Source organism: Pollicipes pollicipes, unplaced genomic scaffold (assembly GCF_011947565.3).
Source record: "Pollicipes pollicipes isolate AB1234 unplaced genomic scaffold, Ppol_2.1 Scaffold_7231;HRSCAF=8579_pilon_pilon_pilon, whole genome shotgun sequence".
In the NCBI taxonomy this organism is placed as follows: domain Eukaryota; kingdom Metazoa; phylum Arthropoda; class Thecostraca; order Pollicipedomorpha; family Pollicipedidae; genus Pollicipes; species Pollicipes pollicipes.
The window spans coordinates 45,002,818-45,022,147 of NW_023597034.1; the positions used below are offsets into that span (position 1 = coordinate 45,002,818).

Sequence of the window (19,330 nt, forward strand, 5' to 3'; positions counted from 1 at the left end):
GGCGCCAGCAATGGTAACGAATTTTAATAATGAAAAGCGGTAATGGTACATGTTGCGACAGTGAGCCATGCCTCATCATATTCTACCTACCTCAGAGCCTCATTGATATGTGCAGGAACCTGCCGAGCTCCAGCCGTGCCAACCTGCCCTGCATGAAATGAGGGAGTGTCCAAAGCGAGTGGGGGCGGCCGACACCGCCAAGACCGGCGGACCAGACCCAAAGGACCGGCAGACCAGACCCAAAAGCGGCCGCCCAGGCGCCGATCATCGGCCGCGGATCGGCCCTGGCCACACATACAGAGCCGTATCGGCCCCAGCCCGGGCCCGGTCACCGCAGCCGGGGCCCATTGAGTGGCGCCTGATGGGGCGGAGTCGCTTTAAGAGAGGTTATTTGGCGTGCCCCGTCTGGCCGCCGGCCAGAGACACCGGTCGCCGGAAGGCGCCGCCTCGGGCGCGGCCCTACGCCGGCGCGGGGGTGGCCGGAACACGTCACCCCCGCCCCCGGGGGGCACTGGCAGAGACCCGATCTCTGCTCAATCTCCCGTCATCTTGGCCCGTTCCCGGCCCAATCTCTCCCGGTCATCAGCCCAATCTCGGCCCGTTCTTGGCCCAATCTCTGCTGTCATCAGCTCAATCTCCACCCGATCCCCGCTTGATCTCGGTCAGCGGCTGATGGTGATGTCCGCTGGAAACCTGCAAACGGCTGTTTTTTTTTATATGAACTGAGCTCAGATGAAAAACATGAATAAAACTGGATGGGACGAGAGTACTCCTCTCCAATTTGCATACGTCCAGGTCAATACCATAGGCAGCGCGACTGTGCCTTGATTGGAACTCGGTGCAAAGTTTTTTGCTGAGTTTGTATCTCGTACGCTGATTATTGCTCCGTTGACGTAACCAAAAGAATGTGAAGGAATAACGTACGAAAGTTACAGCAGTCACCTGATGACTGAAAGTTGGGAAACAATTCTGAAACGCAATGGCACAGATTATATTTACTCTCGAACGTCAAATATTACGCATTTTTCACCAAAAAATGAAACCGGAGGCAGAACACCGCCGAATATTTGCACCAAAATGGCAACCATGTTCATGCCATTGCGGGGACGCAGTTTCGCAGTGAATTGGGGGCTGAATCGTAAAGCCATGAAACCTACCCTCCAAAATTCGCCGAAACAAGCGGGGTTCTCCCGGGTTCGACTCTTTCCATTCAAAGTGTGGGGGGAGGGAGGGGCTGGAATCTAAGTGGGGGAGGGGGGGGTTGAAGCCCCTCAGCTAGATAGGAAACCACACCCCTGCGATGTTGAATTGGTGTCAGTGCTCGAGGCCCGGCTGCTCAAAGCCAGACCGTCCGCCCGTCCGGCGGTCAGACCTATTACGCCCATCCGCCTTCCCAGCGCTGTGTATAAACTATATTGTACTGTGTATGCGAAGGGATATCTTACGCTGATATCAAAGGTGTCTCAAATTGCTGTCCACCGTACCTAGACGCGAACATGAGAACAGATGGTTTTGCTCGGGCTGCATCAGATGTATTTCACCTTCCGGTGAGGTGAACGTGGCGAAGTTAAAAAAACACACCGATGGCAGGATTACACGATAAAAGCACGCAGCCCGCGACCAGTCCGCCCAAATTCACAGCCAAACGCAACAAGTCCGCAGTGGCGAAATCGGTCAGCGATCGGTTTTGATCGTGTTAGTGTTAGTTACTCCCCAGCATCTGCCCCCCGTGCCACAGGTGAGCACCATATGCCCTGGAGTCGACAGCCGCAGTCAACGACTTGAGCCCCGATCTACACCAACTAATCAGCATCCGACCCTGGTCTGTACCGACCAATCCCGTCACAGGCAAGCTCAACATTAACCAATGGCGACTCGGGCCTGATACACACGGAACATTCGAGACTCGGTCGGACCCACATCAAACAATTGGGGCCCGGCCTTGACCCAAACCAAACCAGCCGTGGCCATGGTTCTCCCGCAACTCCTATGCCGCCAGCTTTGTACACGACTTTGTACCTGAGAAGCAGGCAGCACGGCAAGACCAGTTCCCTGGCCCAGTCGAGCCCAGTCAAGACTGCATTGCTGTCACGGGCGTTCCTGTGTTCAGAGCGACGGGCCGTTCGGCAGTGGTCCCGACATCTTCTTTGCCCCGGCAGACCGTCGTTCTGTTGTGTCCTGGGCCGGGCAGACTGCCGTTCTGCTTCCTGCCCGGCCCAGGATCAGGACAGCGGTCCGTCGAAGCAGGAAGCCGGCCGGTCGCAGGACGGCAGTCCATCGGTCTCAGGACGGCGGTCCGTCGGAGCAGGACGCCGTCCGACCCAGGACGGCAGCCCATCGGTCTCAGGACGGCGGTCCGTCGGAGCAGGACGCCATCCGGCCCAGCACGGCAGTCCATCGGTCTCAGGACGGCGGTCCGTCGGAGCAGGACGCCGTCCGACCCAGGACGGCAGTCCATCGGTCTCAGGACGGCGGTCCGTTGGAGCGGGACGCCGTCCGGTCTCAGGACGGAGGTCAGTCGGAGCGGGACGCCGTCCGGTCTCAGGACGGCGGTCCGTCGGAGCAGGACGCCGTCCGGTCTCAGGACGGCGGTCCGTCGGAGCGGGACGCCGTCCGGTCTCAGGGTGATGTGCCGCCCCGGTAGCCGCGCACCAGCCGCTCGACGCCGGCAGCCAGCTGCTGGGCGCGGCCGCGCTCCGTCTCCAGCATGCCGCGCAGATGCTGGTTCTCCTCGCGCAGGATCCGGATGATGGCCTTGAGCGCGGCCGGTTGCTTGTTGGCCAGTTCGGTCATGTCGCCAGCGGCGACAACGGGGGGTCCGGGAGTGGTGACGCCGGTCTGCGCATCGCCGCCGGCCAGCGGGTTGGCGGCCGACTCGAGTACGCCGGCTCGCACCGGCGTGCCGTCCGGACACTGGAAGTCGTCAAAGCGCTTCGGCCGTTTGATGCCGCGCACGGAGCGGGAGTCGTTCGGCGACGCTAGCGTCCCGCTGTCGGACGGGGCGGCGGTCAGCACACGGCTCGGGCGACGGTCCGGCGAGACACCACTGCGCCGCGCCCTGCACCACTTCCCGCCACAATATCATGTGCAGTCATGAACGCCGTCTGAGCGGCACCGGCCTGCACAATCGCGCTGAACATGAGGCACGGACAGAGCGAAATTATCCATTTATCTCCCCAGTTCCGAGTTAATCGGAGGCGTTAATGGGTGTGCCATATTGGACACGCGCGGTACCGTATACCATCGACACAAGCTGTGCATCGTTGCCCTAGTTCGGGTGAAAAACGCATGATCCGAGAATTGACGTCAAAACGAGGCGTCCCACGATGTGTGAGCACACTGGGCCGGCGGCTCCCTGCGCACGGCGCCACCGCCGCCGCCCACCTCTCCATGTTGAGGTGTGGCGCGGCGTCGGGCCTCAGGTGGCGCACCAGGCCGTTCTTGGCGAACCGGGCGTAGTCGTCCGCCGCGAAGTGCAGACTGCAGACCCTGAGCGCGTCGGTGGGTGCGTCCGCCGGCAGGCAGCACCGCTGCCGCCAGAGGGCAGCGCGCTCCGGCGAGCCGGGGAACCGGTGCAGCCGGCGCCGGCGGTCCGTCTTCAGCAAGCGCACGCACGACTGCACCACGCACGCCTGCTGCCACAGGGTCAGAGGTCAGTCGGCCGCCGCAGTCGGCTACCACAAAGCGCCACCGTGTCCTACTGGGCGGGTTACAAGGTAGTGGATTCAAGGGGATACAAAAATGTTTCCGTGCATGTTCATATTCAAAATGTTCATGTTAGAAATAAGATATTGCACCCTTCAATGAACCACCTGCATACTGTTGCCAGGCAACCATCCTGCAATGGCTTCAATGGTTGGTTAGTCAGAGAGCATGCCCTATCAGCTGCCCTGCGCACGCCACACGCCAGCACCAGCCATGCCTTGACAAAGCACGAACAGAGAACGCACTCACACGCGAGTCAGGCATTCAACACGCGACACTTGCGTGCGTCAAGGGTCCGTCCGACAGTGTGCGGAGCTCTGCCCACACCGCCGGCGTGCCCGGCACCCTGGGCTCGTGACCCGGCACCCCTCCCCAGTCAGTCCCCGCGCCCGGCGCGTGTCCGAATCGCGGCCCCCCCCCCCCCCGGCGCCCCCGCCGGCGCCCCCGTCGGCCCGCCCATCGGACGGCAGGGGGATCGATAGGGGACGGCCGGGCGCCGCCGCTCTGGTGAGCGAAGCCCGGCTGCTGGCCGCGCTCGGTCGGACATGGCCGCTCGCCGCCGCCGCCGCCTGTCACCGGCCGGCTGCCGAGCCGGGAGCCCAGCAGGGTCACACCGCCGACAAGAGGCCCGGCCGGCCTGTGGCACTACCGCCTGCTACGGGCCGGCCGCCGAGCCGGGAGCCACGCAGGGTCACACCGCCGACAAGAGGCCCGGCCGGCCTGTACCACCGCTGCCTAGACAGGCCAGACGCACGGCACCGACGGCGGGCGGCGCCACTGCCCGGCCTCTGGCAGGGGAAAACTGCAACCGTATGCGGTATGCGTAGTTGATTAAACGAAATCACACTCATTTTACCGAATCTGAGCTTACCACCAGGCCAAGTTGGGGGGGGGGGGAGGGGAAGGGCAAATAACATATATGAAATGAGTGTCACATAAACCATGCATAACTGAGTGTAGCCTTATCACTCGCACACAAATACTGCAGGACTGATTAGTGGCGGAAGCTTCATGGTGGCGGGCAATTTTAAACGCTGCGATTTAGGAAAGTACCTTTCATTGCCAAATGGGCCTGATGTATGGGCCAATTTTTTGTTGTTTTTTTTTTAATACCCATAGAGCCGTCATGTGCCACTCAAACGGCGGTGGCAGAGCAGGCAGCGGCGGCGGGCGGGGCGCCACAGGCAGCGGAGGCGGACGGGGGCGCCACAGGCAGCGGCGACGGACGGGGGCACCATCGGCAGCTGCGGTGGACGGGGGCACCATCGGCAGCTGCGGTGGACGGGGGCACCATCGGCAGCGGCGGTGGACGGGGGCGCCACAGGCAGCGGCGGCGGACGGGGGCGCAACCGGCAGCCGCGGCGGACGGGCGCCGCTGCACGTACCGGCTCGGCGCCGCCCTCGCCGGCGCTGTCGCCGACCGGACCGGAAGGGACGGCGGCGGTCGTGTCGACGGGCAGGCCGGAGCTGGCCGCATGCAGGGCGCGCAGCTTGTCCTGCAGCTCCATCTGCCGGCCCCAGCAGCACATCACCACGCGCCAGCTCCGGGCGCCGACACCAAGCGACAGGCGACCACCTAGCAGCGGCGACGGCTGCGCTCTGTTCATTAACTGACCAACCAAATCATTCGGCGCTGCGACCGTGAGGGGGCGCCACGAACCACTTACAACGCTCTGGCATAGCAGCGATGGTCCACAGTCGACTAACTGATGTATTAGCCCATACTACGTTGTCATTGGATGACAGTCACTTGAGCAATAGAACTGCACTCATTTAGGTCGCAACAAAAAGGAAACGATACATTCTGGTCTGGCACACAAAATCGACCTGCGTCAGGGACACCTTGCGGGATGGTTCAACTATCAAAGCAATTGAATGTCCTCAAGCGCTGTCGCATGGACACGACCGCCCTTTGCCCCGAGACATTGCGAGCGTTCGTAACACGGGACACGTCGACCGGGTGAGGTCGCTACATGAGCTATCAGCTCTTGCTCACGTCACCTGACCGGCCGGTGACGTCAGTGGGGTTAGTCCATTGATCAGGGTACGCCTCACCACTGGAGTCGGCCCGCCTCGGATGGCGACCGTCAGACACCCGCGGGGGACAGAAAGCCCCCCCCCCCTCCGTCAGGTACCCGGACCTGGCCCGGACAGCCCCCTCACCACAACGGCCGCGCTGTCCGGCTGCCGCTGCGCGTGCAGCGCCGAGCCTGCCGCGTCCAGCACGCGCAGATACTCAAGCAGTCGAGCCTGCGGCAGCACCACCGGCTCCGGCTCAGGTGCGTCCGGCTCCGGTTCCGGCTCCGGCTCTGGCTCCGGTTCCGGCTCCGGCTCGGAGTCCCAGCTGGCCGGCTCCGAGCTGCTGTCTCCGGGTGAGGGCAGCTCCGCCGCTGGCCGGCCGGCAGATGCTCAGTCAGGGCCGGCGGCGGCGCTCATCGACACACCTCGGGCCGGCCAGGTGGACGACGCATCGGGTCGGTGTTCACAGGCGCTGCGAGCTTAACTTCAACAAGACTCGGGCGTAAAACACTAAGAGCTCAGAAATATGAGAGGCATGCCGTCACAAACACTGCCGTTTTCACGAAAGTGCAAACGCCCACAACATTTGGCACAAGTGCATGCAGACGAAATCTCCTACAGTCGTTTGAAATCCCAAACGGCGTCACGTCCCGCAAAAGTATCCGGCAATCCATACCAGCCGGCCAGTCGCAACACTCTCGGCGCCGGACGCCGCCGCCTCACGTTTGACGGTGCTGATGCTGTTGTCGGGCTCTGTGAGCTCGGCAGCCGGGCTCGTGGCCGACCGGTGCCCGTTCTGGGTCGGCTCGGCGGCGGCGGTGGCGGCGGCGGCGGGCTCGCAGGCCGCTATCACGTCCTCGCCCCACGGGAACAGGCCGCTGGCGCTGGCGACGGCCGGGGCGAGGTCAGGTGGGAGACACGGCCGCTCACGCGGCGCAGACGGCCCGCACACGGATACAGGGGGAGGGGGGAGGGGCAGAACGACCCTCAAACAGTGCAAACATGTGCCAGTACACTCCCAAATGGCGCTGATAATCAAACGGCCAACATCAAGGTCAAGTGGGTTATGGCAGGCGCTTACACAGCGATGGCTGAGAGCTGTAGCGCATTGAGATAGCCGGCTATTTAGGTTGCTATGCGGATTGAGTCAGGGCACTGAACAGGACGTCAGGAATAGGCTTTGACAGAGCTGTGGCAGCGATCTTTACTCGTGGAGAGCATGGGCCTTCGATATATGTGAATGCTCGTTGCAGAGAATCACAGACTGGGTAGCAGAGATGGGGTACTAGCGACGACAACTAAAAAAATGAGCACACCCGGCTCCACTAATACAGATGAAGACAGATGAACTTCGGTCAAATGGCGGGACTTGAGGAAATACGTAAACGGCCAGACTTTCAGTTTCAGGACTTTCCAACCAACACGAAGATCACTGACCTTGAAAAAGGGACATGTCACATTCAAGGCGCGCGTCCCTTCAGCGGGAAATGAAACACCAACAACGGATACACAAGCAGAAGAGTAGCTTGAGCCTTCATCCCCGAAACGGACCGTCGCATCAGCAGTCTAGCCAACGAAGACCTCATGAGGCTGTATCGCCCACAGGGATCGGGGCCCATGTCTGCTCAGACGTTGCACGCCCACATCATCTGTGTGTGGGGGGGAGGGGGGGGGGCTTTACGACGCACTCAGCTGCTGAGGCTATATGGCGTCGCCTGCCTCTCACCCTGGCAGGAAGGGTGGGCGCCGCGGGGAATCGAACCCCGTACCTCTGAGACAGCGGGCCCCACTCACGTGAACGCCTGCGCGATCGTCTCCTTGCAGGCGCGGCGCGTGGCCTGCCTGATGCCGGACACGAGGCGGCTGAGCGAGACCGAGGAGCAGCCGGTCGGCTCGCGGCGGCGGCCCAGCCGCGCCTCGGCCACCAGCCGCTCGAAGTTGGCCGCCAGCAGGCTGGCGATGGCGGCGCCCACCGGGCTGCGCGCCTGGCCGGCCGGCGGCAGGCCCACCAGCACGATCTGCTCGTCGTCGCAGAACTGGGAGAGCGTCATGCCGCAGCGGTGGCGCAGCCCGTCCACGTACAGCAGCACGGGCCGCGCCACGGCCCGCGACGCCAGGTACGGCTCCAGCGACTTGACCAGGTACGTCATCAGCGCCGAGGACGTGACGCGGCCTGCCGACGCGCCGGCGCGCCCCGTCACGTGAGCGCCACGTGGCGACGATTGAGGGCGGCGCCGAGGCTGTCGCCGTGCACCGACTCCCACGTCATTGCATTCATCAAGCGCGCGCGTGACCATACCAAATATCAGGCGCACAGATCTCGGCGGCGATCTGGCCCGCTCTCGCTGTGTCCAAATTTGAGAGTGTGTGTGTGGGGGGGGGGGGGGGTGGCCGGGTGTACCAGGCGGTCCCAGTCCCAGCGCAGGCGCCACTCACCGTCGGCTGTCGTCTGTCGGAAGCAGTCGTCGCCGCTCATGTCGTCGCGCACCAGACCGCCGGCCGGCGTGACCAGCATGGGCGGCGCCTGCTCACCGCCCGCCGACACCACCAGCACGCACGCCACGTTATCGGGGGCGTCAGCGGAGCGGCCGGCCGGCGGCGGCGACGGCGCGCCGGCCGGCCGCAGCTCCAGCACGGCCCCGCTGGCCACGTCCAGGCGCAGGTTCACCTCGCCCAGGCAGAACACGCGCTCCGGGTCGGCGAAGTCCACGGTCGGGTGGTGGGCGGCGAGCGCGGCGCTCACCGAGCGGTACCAGGCCGTCGGCGAGCGGACTGGCGCCGCGCCGGCCGTCAGCAGAGGCCCGTGACGGCAGGCGCGCAGCTCGTCAGAGAACCGCGACTCGAACGCCGCCAACCAGTCGGACACGCCCTTCTCGCTGCCGGCGAGGCGATATGGCCCGGTCGGGTCGGGTCGGGTCGGGTCGGGTCGGGTCGGGTCGGGTCGGGTCGGGTCGGGTCGGGTCGGGTCGGGTCGGGTTGGGTTGGGTTGGGTCGGGTTGGGTCGAGGCGGGTTGGGTAGAGGCGGGCTGGGTCGGGTCAGGTCGGGTCGGGTCGGGTCGGGTCGGGTCGGGTCGGGTCGGGTCGGGTCGGGTCGGGTGGTCGGGTCGGGTTGGGTTGGGTTGGGTCGGGTTGGGTCGAGGCGGGTTGGGTAGAGGCGGGCTGGGTCGGGTCAGGTCGGGTCGGGTCGGGTCGGGTCGGGTCGGGTCGGGTCGGGTCGGGTTGGGTCGAGGCGGGCTGGGTCGAGGCGGGTCGAAGCGGGTCGAGGCGGGTCGAGGCGGGTCGAGGCGGGTCGAGGCGGGTCGGGTCGAGGCGGGTCGGGTCGGGTCGGGTCGGGTCGGGTCGGGTCGGGTTGGGTTGGGTTGGGTTGGGTTGGGTCGGGTCGGGTTGGGTCGAGGCGGGCTGGGTCGAGGCGGGTCGAGGCGGGTCGAGGCGGGTCGAGGCGGGTCGGGTCGGGTCGGGTCGGGTCGGGTCGGGTCGGGTCGGGTCGACAGGGGCGTGCGGGGTGACGGGCGCGTGCCGCCCACACCTCTCGAACCGTTGACGGATGCCCGCGGGAGGTCGCACAGTGAACGGCGCATCGAATCGGACGGGCGCGAAACGATTCAATGTAACACAGACCAGGGTGAAAACATTCGAAGAAACGAACGATCCAGCGCGAAGGCAGCATGACTGCGCGAGTCATTGCTTATTTGGTGACAGTTGAAGGCCCATGATTTCCGCCACATATTTGGTACATCTGGTGCTGAGAAAGGTTTGGCCGCGAACAGCAGTCATCCTAGCAGGCAACAGTGTGTTTTAAGACGGTACGCACTCCAATGGCGGAAAGCGCCGGCTTGCTGCAGAGTTGCCGAGTTGGTCCGTCGCCCACTGACCTCTGCACGCCGCGCTGCTCCAGCAGCACGATACGCTGCACCTCCTCGATGAACTGCGCCCGGCTGATGGCCAAGCCTTGGGCGGCGCACCGCGTCAGCCACGTCACCATGTCGCGCTCCTCCTCGGCTGTGAATAGCGGCCGGATCTGGAACGACTTCGGCTTTGGCACCGGCGCCGCCTCGGACTCTGACTCCGGCTCTGGCTCCGGCTCGCTGCCGGACGGCTCCCACGAGCTGCTGTTCATCTGCTCGTCGTCGCTGGACACCGACGACTGGGAGTCCAGGGCCGGGGAGGGCCACATCTTGTCGGGTGTATAGGTCACACTGAAAACCTGGTCAACACAGCAGATGTCTGGCCTTAGGAGATGGGCGTGATGACATTAATACTTGGGACAGCACCCAAAGCAGTAATACTGGGGACCACATCCAAACCATGTCACCAGCTTCTTTTCCAGTGTAAGCAAATTTTAATTGCCTGTGCAAATCACCTCACTTACACTGTTAACCATACTTTGAGACAGAAATCTGGCTTTTAATCCACATACAGTGATCACTTAATACTGCTGTTTTCAACTCTCAAACGATCAAAACAGTTTTGCGCTCTACTCCGTTCTACTTTCCACATACTGGGAAGGCTCTGCCCATACTTAACACTGAACTATACAGTCCTCAGTTATTCAGAATCATGAAAAAATTACAACCTAACCCTGTGTCTATGTAGACATTATCACATGAATATTAGCACATGTAGTCCATAAATGTAAGCATCATGCTTTTAGAGCACTGTTGTCTCTCATATTTGAGCAGAGGGCCAACATCACACACAAGGATACAGAATGTTGCAATGGTTCATAATTTAAAGCAGCATTACCCTGACATGATCATCCACAAGGCACACATAATGATTGTTTTAAGATCTGAAATCCAAAAACATTTGCACAGATGAGTTTTGGAGATTATAGGCACAGATTGAGTCAACTTTTGCCTGCCCTGAGATCGGCTCACACATAGGATGGGTTCAGTGTATTGATGCCAGTTCAGCATCCACAGCAGTTGATTGATTTCTTGTAGACATGTGCCGGGAACAGTTCTTACAACTTTGTACACAAAAAGTGAAGGCTTCAACAAAGCTGCAGGTGATAGGCTAGTAACTTCCATGCCTGGTACTAACAGACAACCATAATCGTAATGCATGCTTTACTTGTACCCAAATTGCTTACTTAGGTGAAAATAACTGCTAAACCTTTGCTTACCTCCCCGGGAATACAATTACCCAAAACTTAAAACCAACTCGTTCAGAATCAAGATCAAAACCAGACGTCCTCCACCCTTCAGATCAAAACCTGCCAAATATCTCGCCCAAATCGCAAATATGAATAGTTAATGTAACTACATAACATGCCCGCTACGACCAGAACCCAGAACGCGTTGGGCCAACATTGGGCAAAATCGGCAAAACCCGGGCCGAGTTCATGAAACCTTGACAAAACTGGCGCGACTTGGCATTGCCGTCTAGCTCTGGAGACGAGTCTCTGATGTGTTACACTTCTAACGTGACGTCACTGGGAGTCATTGTCAGAGGCGTTGGGAGCATCGCCATGACTGCAGGAAAAACGACTGTGCCGTTGGAGGCATTTGGGACGCATCCAGACGGGACATGCTAGCTAAGAAGAGGTGGGACGGGACGGCAAGGGATGGGCCTACCGTACGTCTACCGTTGGTGGCGTATCGGGGGGGGGGGGGGGGCAGCGGAAGCAAACTCACCCCATCTCTTTTTCTCCCCCATAATATCAGGTGGCCCAGAACGGGCCCTTGGCTATGAATGTAGCATGTGCGTAGAAGGGGCTCTTGGGTATGTATTGTAGTGCTCGCTTATGCTGTTACCAAAGCGAGCGTAGAAGGCCATATCTGGTCCGAAAAGGGCCCATCTTAAGCTCAAAGGGCAATTATCTCGCTTCCGTGAGGGGTCCATCTCAGGCTGGAAATGACCCATTTTAAGACAATAAAACACTCATGTCACTTTGACACAGAGTTTCTCGGTACGCAGGCACTCATCAAGGTTATGCAAGACATGCGAGAGGAGAAAACCTTCACAGACCTCTTCAACAGAGTCCAGGAGAACGTCACAGACATAGACTCATGCCGACCCTCCGTCGGCCCCAAAACTGACCGGGCTACCGAAACTTTTGTAGTAGTGCGCAAATGCTGTGCGTGACACCGAGTTTTAAGGCCGGACCTCCCTCCGTCGCCATTACTAAGAGGCGTTGGACCTGATAACTGTCGAGTTGCAGCGTCGCTTTCGGTCAGCCTGGGCTGGGACGTCTTTGCTGAACGGAGGATGTCACTGCAGAAGCTGAGAGACATCCTCACCAAAGATCAGGTTAAAGCAACAGACGAACTTCGAGAGTCACTGGTCTCTGGAGCTGCTGGCTGCGAAACGGAGGTCTGTCGCACCCGATGTCGACCCAGAGCTGCTCTCGGCGCAGCTGAAAGGGCTTCGCAACGCCGGTCTCATGACGCCAGACATGAAGACTGCGGCCGATCTGTGTCTGGTGCCCGCGTCAAAGGGTAGGGTCGCCAGAGGAATGCTGAGTGAAGAGGTGTGTCTGCGTCGCCTCGTAATGACCACACCAGTGGTCGGCAGTTTCAGCAGAGCGTTTTTTTCTCCGCCCTGAGGCCGGTGAAAAACCCGCGTACATGCGACGATGCGTCAGAAGCGTCTGTCGCACCTGGTGACGCTTGATTTTTATCAGGCACGCGCCTTTATGATCAAGCCTGACCAGATCCCGCGTGAGTGCGCCCCCAGGCAGCTCGATAAGCAAATTTCGGTGTTTGGGCAGCAGCAGTGTTGTAATGAATGCCACCGACGTCACAGTGTAGCGCTGCCTCTTCGGGTTTACCCATGTCCGACTGGAAGCGAAACTTGTTCGTGGGTGTTGCTAAACATTTACGGGTGTGCCTGCTCGGAAGACTAGTTTTTAAAGCGTCCTGGCGACGTCCGTAAAATGCTTCTTCACGTGCATTGTAAACGCCAGAAGACGATGACTGAAGGTGATGTGGCCATATGTCCCTGTGACAACTGACAGGAGTCGGCAGACGCTTTCGACATGCGTGAACGCGTTCTAATCGTACCTTGTGAGCCCTGACGGTTGGTAAGCGCTAGCAGGCTACTATATCAGGCATTTTGTTGTTGTTTTTCTCGACCCTTATGAGATCTTTTGAGAGAATAGTGTCGTAATGCAGCCGTGGGGATGTTCGATCTAAATGCAATCAAGGTCTGCAATAATTAGCCCGGATCGCCTCAGCGAATGTTTTAACTACATGCCGCTATGGCCGACTCCGAGCCCAGGAAAGACGGGCGGCTCATCTGGATCCCGTGGCGCTGGGTTAGAGTCCCGGAAAAACGAACTGCTTTCCTTGCGGTCTTCTGGCTGGTCATCAGCGCCAACCTGGCACGGGGCAGCTGTCCCGTAGCCTCGCACGACATAAACAACTTCCCTCTATTGGTCTCGTGTGGATAAATGATCGAAGGCAAAATCATTCGTTAAGCTGGAATCACACTACTGAATTCCCGGTGTAGAGTACAAGGAGTTGCAGGTAACATATAGGTAGTATGGGGTCAACGCCACCGATGCAAGTCATTCGGGTAATTTTAAATATCTAAATCGAACATACAAAATGTGGCTGAATTGGATGGATTCCTGAGGTGTGACCCCATGCTAAGCAACGCCTTGCTATGTAAACCCTGGCCGCCCGACTATTCGATCGTAAAATTCCAACCAAACGACAGAACTTTGTGGCAGGAGTTCACTGCGTCGTAACGCTTGGCTTGGTCCGCCCTGCTGACCTTGGGCGGCCACTGACCCCGGCGGCAGTTCTTCCCAGTCAGGATCAAAGAGCGGGCACCGAAGCGACTCGAGCTTTTAATCTAACCACCCTGGCGCAGCTGCGTCGTCTTACCACCCTGGCCCTTTGTTAAGTCTTTGCCCCCACCCCCCACCCCCTCCCCCATGGGACCACGTTTTGACACAATATCTGATAAAAGTCGCAAACATACATGTTGGTGCATACTGTACATATGCCGTCTTAGGCTCAGCCCATATGGATTAGTCAGTAAGGATCTGGAATTTTTGACCTAAATGAGAAAGAAATCACTCAGTTAAAACTCGCTTGAGGTTAAATACCAGGGCTGTTCCGCCATCATCTGCCAATTTATGGGGTATCTTACGGAAGTTGCCTTTTTGCATTGCTACAATTCCTCAAAGTTTCTGCATTAGCATCGACCCTTCAACGTGGATGAGTACTCGGAAGTAGTAGTTTCGTCATGTCAGTGTTTTTGTCAATGCTTGAAATCACATGAACTTTACAGTGGCTCGGATATCTAAAATATTTTGGATTTGGCGAGATGGAAGCATTCCTTCATCCATTCACCTTTCATCTTCTTCATTTCCGCAACAGGTGAAGTGAGAAACTAAATGGTCTCTTCAGACGTCAATGGCACAGAAGGGAAGGGGGCAACACTACGGATTTTGTGTTCGGCTGGCTAGATTTTCAAGGAGGCCGCCTACCATGCGGGCCTCCTGCTTCCTATGCTTCTGATTCACGAAGGAGCCTCCAAATCTCGCCAAGGGGCTTCAAAATCACAAAATAGAGCATCCATTCCATTCGGAACCGCAATCATTCCAAGGCATAAAAGGAGCCTCCTGTTCCAGAAAGAGGGCCTCCCGAATACCGAGGGTGCGTTGGAACCCAGAACAGGGCCTCCTAGTTTATAACGGGGGCCTCCCCGAGCGGGATGCGTTCATATCGTCCGATGTACACAATGTCCAAAGGTACAGAATGTCCAAAGTACAGAATGTCCAATGCACAGAATGTCTGTGCCTTCTGATCTAGAGCATGAGCTATCTTATTCATAAAGGTGACCTTACGGTATAGAAAACAGGCCTCTTGATGGTGGAAAGGGGTGTTACTGAACCCGATTTATCAATTTCTAGCTCAGGTATAAGACATTCTTGGTGTTAATTTTCGTAACCTCAGGGCAGTTGAAATGCCTTTAATTGGGAAGAAGGGACCACCCAGAAATTGGGGAGGGACAAAAGCATACTCTTGTCCACCATGCCTGCCTCCTGTGAGCGCTGCTCCGCCGCCACTGCAGAGGGGTGCAGAGATATTTGAAAAGATCATCAAGGTTCGACGGCGGGCTTGAATAGAAACACGAAACGGACGACAATTCTAAGGTACGGGTTGCTTTTTCATGCTGATGTGGGGCCGTCCACCGGTGACTCGCGGTTTCCCTGCAACCCGGCAGTGCCGCCGGCCTTGAGGGCGGGCCGGTGAGTCATCGCGGTGAAGCCCCGGCTTCGAGCGTCCCGGCCAACTCATACTGCCACCTAGCGACTCACGCTGGACCCTAACCTGACACCCGACCGCGGACGCCCAACGCAGCACGATTCCGCGTCCACGGACGCTGGCGCCGGTGACGTGCGCGTCACGGTTTCTTCGAAAATGTGGGTAGTCAACGGAAGGCTGGGCCGGGCTTTTTCGCTGACTACGCACACGGTCATGGTGAGAGCTATGTGACAAATGCTTCAAGGACGCCACGTGAGTCAATGAGATGGGGACTGGTCCACCGTACTCAAGCGCACTATTCGCTATCGTTTGATGGTAGCGCCACCACTAAGTTTGAAATAAATAGGGCCTACCGAAAAAGTGATTTCTAACAAACGCCAATAGACACATCAGAACGGGAATGCTGTTACTTCTTTAATTTGGTCTGGGTTTTTGTTTTGGTCTGTTTCGTTTTTCGCTTGCAGCACCGTAAGCGGTAAGACTGGCGTTGCCATAATCATACGTAGGACTTTTCCACAAGGATCGACAGGTACATACTGGGATGTCATTTCCATTATTTCTGCACGGCGTAGATGTGCCACATGTCCAGGAACGCTAGCAAGGGCTCAAGCCATGCTTTAAGCGAAACTACAGCACTGCACCGTGGAGGGCAGATGGCTGGCAGAGATGAATCTCTTGTATCAACCAGAAGAGATGCGACATGTTTCTACGCATGCACCTAAGACATAACGATTTCTGCTTGGCCCCATCTCGTTAAGGCTGTGTGTGCGGCGGATTCATCTAGTGCGGGAAGATTAAATTATTAAGCATCAATGGGGCACCGCATGCAAAACATGCAGGCGACGTTTATGTGAAACATTTATGAGCTATACAACCACAGGACAAAAATAGAATTTGTCTACCGGTGCGAACATGGGCTGGTACAGCGGTGGTGCCAGACCTGTTCCAGTGGATGGAAAACATGTTTTGACGGGAGCGTCTGCCGGATTGACGCTCGCCAAAACGAAGGAATAGTCTTCACAAAACGATCTACAACACATGTAACTGCACAATTGCGCATTTGGGGGGCTTGCGCGACTCGTGGGGCGCCAACGGTGGTCATATGTGCACCCAGGTGCCATAGCCTCAGCTGGGAGTCGAGCCTTGGCCGGCAACCAAGAGAAGCGGAACGCTCACACCGTGGCTTAGGGGACGTTCAAACAAACTCTTCTCTTATCGATCGTGGATACGTTACATTTTTGTAAACGCACGTCCTGGACACATATTCGCAATAGCCTTGTCGGGGTTCCGAAACGATAAAATGGACTGCTCTATATTGAATCGCTCGTCCAGGCTCAAAGATGTCCAGCAGAACACTCCCTGTCTTAGAACTTGCCAACCATAATCTTTCCAGTCAGACATAGTTAGAACTTGGGTCTTTTGTCTTGGACCTTTTTGGTCTTAAGAGAGCAAAGCTTGTGACCGACCGTCTGACCGAATGATCTCAAGATGACTTTTTCAGTTCGAACCCTACACAAACATGGAACACCCCCTTTTAAGTCTCTGAAAACAGCAGGGCCGTGAACCTGTAATGAATGATCTCGAAATTGTTTACCCAGTTCAAAACCCACACACAAATGTGTAACATCCCATTGGAATCAACGAGTTGTATATAGCGTGCACGATCCGATGCCTGCATGAAAAAGGATAGCTGACCAACCTCCTTCGCGCGCATGACGCCCAGCCAACGGCGGCGGCTGGATAGGCCTCTGCCAGACGGGCTTGCGGAGGTCACATTCTGGACGCTCGTGTGCTGGTAGCGGGTCAGCGTGATGTGAAGACTGCGGGCATTGTGTAGTTCAGTGGCATCCGAAGAATGATTGGCGGATTCACCTGCACAATCAAAGCTAAACATACTTTGTCAAGCGCAGACCGGGAGGGAAGCGGTATCAACGCGCCAACTTTTTTATCCATCCCATATTGCCATGCCCCGCGCATTTGGAGATTTTTTTATAGATTCAAGGCATCTGTCCGAGCGTTGTATATACGAGTTTATACCTAAGATGCGTTACTGATACGAAACCCCGCTTCATGGTGTCATCTTCTGCTCTTTCGAGCAACCGTAAGCTAGAACACAAAACTCTCCTCAGGCTCGGCCCCTGTACGATACCAGGGGTAGACTGCCGCGAGTCTGCAGAAGAAGGACAGTCCCAAGATGCTTGCATATCGACACGGATCTCTGGAGATTATTCTTGCCAGCGAGGAGAAACTCCACATAAAACGACGGGCATCAGTCGTTACGAAGATGGCACGCCGCAGCCATCTTCGTTCCGGCCTTCAAACGGAGCTTTTCGGCGCGCCCTCCGATACAACAGCCAGAAACTTGCAGAGTTGCGGGCTTAAATCCGGCCGATTCAACGATTGCACCCCACGCACCGGATGCGTCCGGCGAACCTCCGGCGGATGCTTTGCTCACGGACATTATCTCGGCTCCTCTCACTTGCGTGCCTGCGGCCATGAAATACACCCCAGTCGGCGGATGCAAAAATACCCGCGATTGTACCGACATTTACGAAACGGCTGGCAGGGTGGTGTAGAGCACCCGTCGGTGGCTCCGCCTGCCACAATGCCCTGCGCGGCGCCCGCGAGCAGGCGCGACCGTCGGACGAACCAGGTATGACGCGATCGAAGATTGGCGCATGCGCAATAGGCAGCGACCGACCTTGGCCTGGTGCGTCGTGTTTGCAGCCCGGCCGACTAGTATGGCGCGGACTCCGGTGGGGGGAGGTGGGGAAGGCTTCAGCAAACTGTCCACGAGCGGCTAGACGTCTCTGGCGACTATGTGGACGCAGTTGTGCATGTGGTGGACTCGCTGTGGACGCAGGAGCAGCGGCGCGCGGCGGAGGCTGCACTGGAGAACCGCGATGCGGACTCCCTGTTCTACACAGTGTTGATGGACGACTTCGACATGCGGACACACTACGCGCAGGCCGACTCTCACCGCGCGTTCGTGACTCGCGCGTACGACCGACTCTCGGGTTGGCTCGAGCTCGTGACCCGGGAGCAGGCTGAAGCGCACGACCTCAGTAAGTACGGACTGGCAGAGGCGCTCGGCTACACGCTGCGCTGGGTGCACGGCCGTGAGGGCCCGGCCTGGTGGGAGGCGCTGGGCTACCACTATTGCACCGAGGAGCACCACCCCCAGTACTTCCTGCTCGGCCGTACCGGCGACGGACGGATGAGCGGCGCTGCCCTGCAGGAGAGCCTGGTCGACATGGTGGCGTGCCGCTGGGAGCGGCAGCTGCACGGCGCCAGCGACGTCACAAACCGGCAGCTGGTGGACATCGCGCCCGGCTTTCTGGAGCGCTACCAGCCGGCTGACAAGGTCGTCGTGCAGGAGCTTATGCGACGCATTGCCGGCTCCTGATATGCGGCGCATCGCCGACTTCGGATGTAGCCCACCGCCGACCCCTGGTGCGATGCGCCGCCTGTTACTGATGTGGCACATCATCAGTCCCTGATGGGGCACGCTGCCGGCTCCTGATGTGGTACATCGCTGGCTCCTTGTGTGGCATATCACCAGCTCCTGATGCGATGCGCCGCTGGCTACTGATTTCGCACATCACCAGTCCCTGATGCGGCGCGCCGCCGGCTCCTGATACGGTACATCGCTGGCTCCTGGTGTGGCACGCCGCCGGTTCCGAATGAGACGCGCCCTAGGCTCTTGACGCGGCGCGTTACTGGCCCCTGATGCGGTGCACCGCTGACTTCTGATGTGGTGCATCACCAGCTCCTGATGCGGCTCGCCGCCGCCCGCTTCGGAGTGTGCCGTAAGCTACTGGTTAGATAAGACCAACTCCACCGTCACCCTGCGCGGTGTGCCCCCGTGTCGTTGGCGCCCTGTCTAATCGGCACAGGCTCGTTCCGAATTACCTCGGACCATGTGCCGCCGCGGAAGGGTGTGGGATGGCACAGGTTCGGGGCAGCGTGAGGCGTGACCTCGTGAAAGGCTGCCTCTCTTCGCTGGGATGTATCGTATGAGCGGCCCGCCGAACGTCGCATCACTGTGACGTACGAAACCGTCGGCCACTGCGAGGCAATGCCTTTGTTTAGCCGGGACAGCCATGCCAACGTTTGTGAGCTTTGTAGGAGCTTGATGTGTAATGCTGCAATTACAGGCATGGCCATTTGAAGGACTTAATGTTGAGGTGTTCAAAACGATATCTATGGTGCCGACAATTTCCCAGGTCCAGTCGTGCGGAACTCGTAATCTCCTTGGCCTGCGCTGCCGTTCATTCTGTGCGACATGTAGTGCACGAGAAAATCCTTTTATAGGACTGTGCGACAGGAATACTCTGCCCATGGTTGGAGTGTCGCGCCGGCGTCGTGGCGCTCCGAAGCTCTTC

At 58.5% G+C, this 19,330-nt stretch overlaps 1 protein-coding gene across 1 annotated transcript; it reads right to left on the bottom strand.

Moving 5' to 3' along the window:
- Positions 1–2,619: 2,619 nt before the first annotated feature.
- LOC119110172 (uncharacterized) lies at positions 2,620–5,108 on the bottom strand. The gene is made up of 3 exons (XM_037233907.1): positions 5,091–5,108; positions 3,385–3,632; positions 2,620–2,989 (listed from the first exon to the last, which is right to left on the bottom strand). The coding sequence occupies exons 2-3, from the start codon at positions 3,390–3,392 to the stop codon at positions 2,620–2,622; spliced, it is 378 nt and encodes a 125-aa protein (XP_037089802.1). The 5' UTR covers positions 3,393–3,632; positions 5,091–5,108.
- Positions 5,109–19,330: the final 14,222 nt, after the last annotated feature.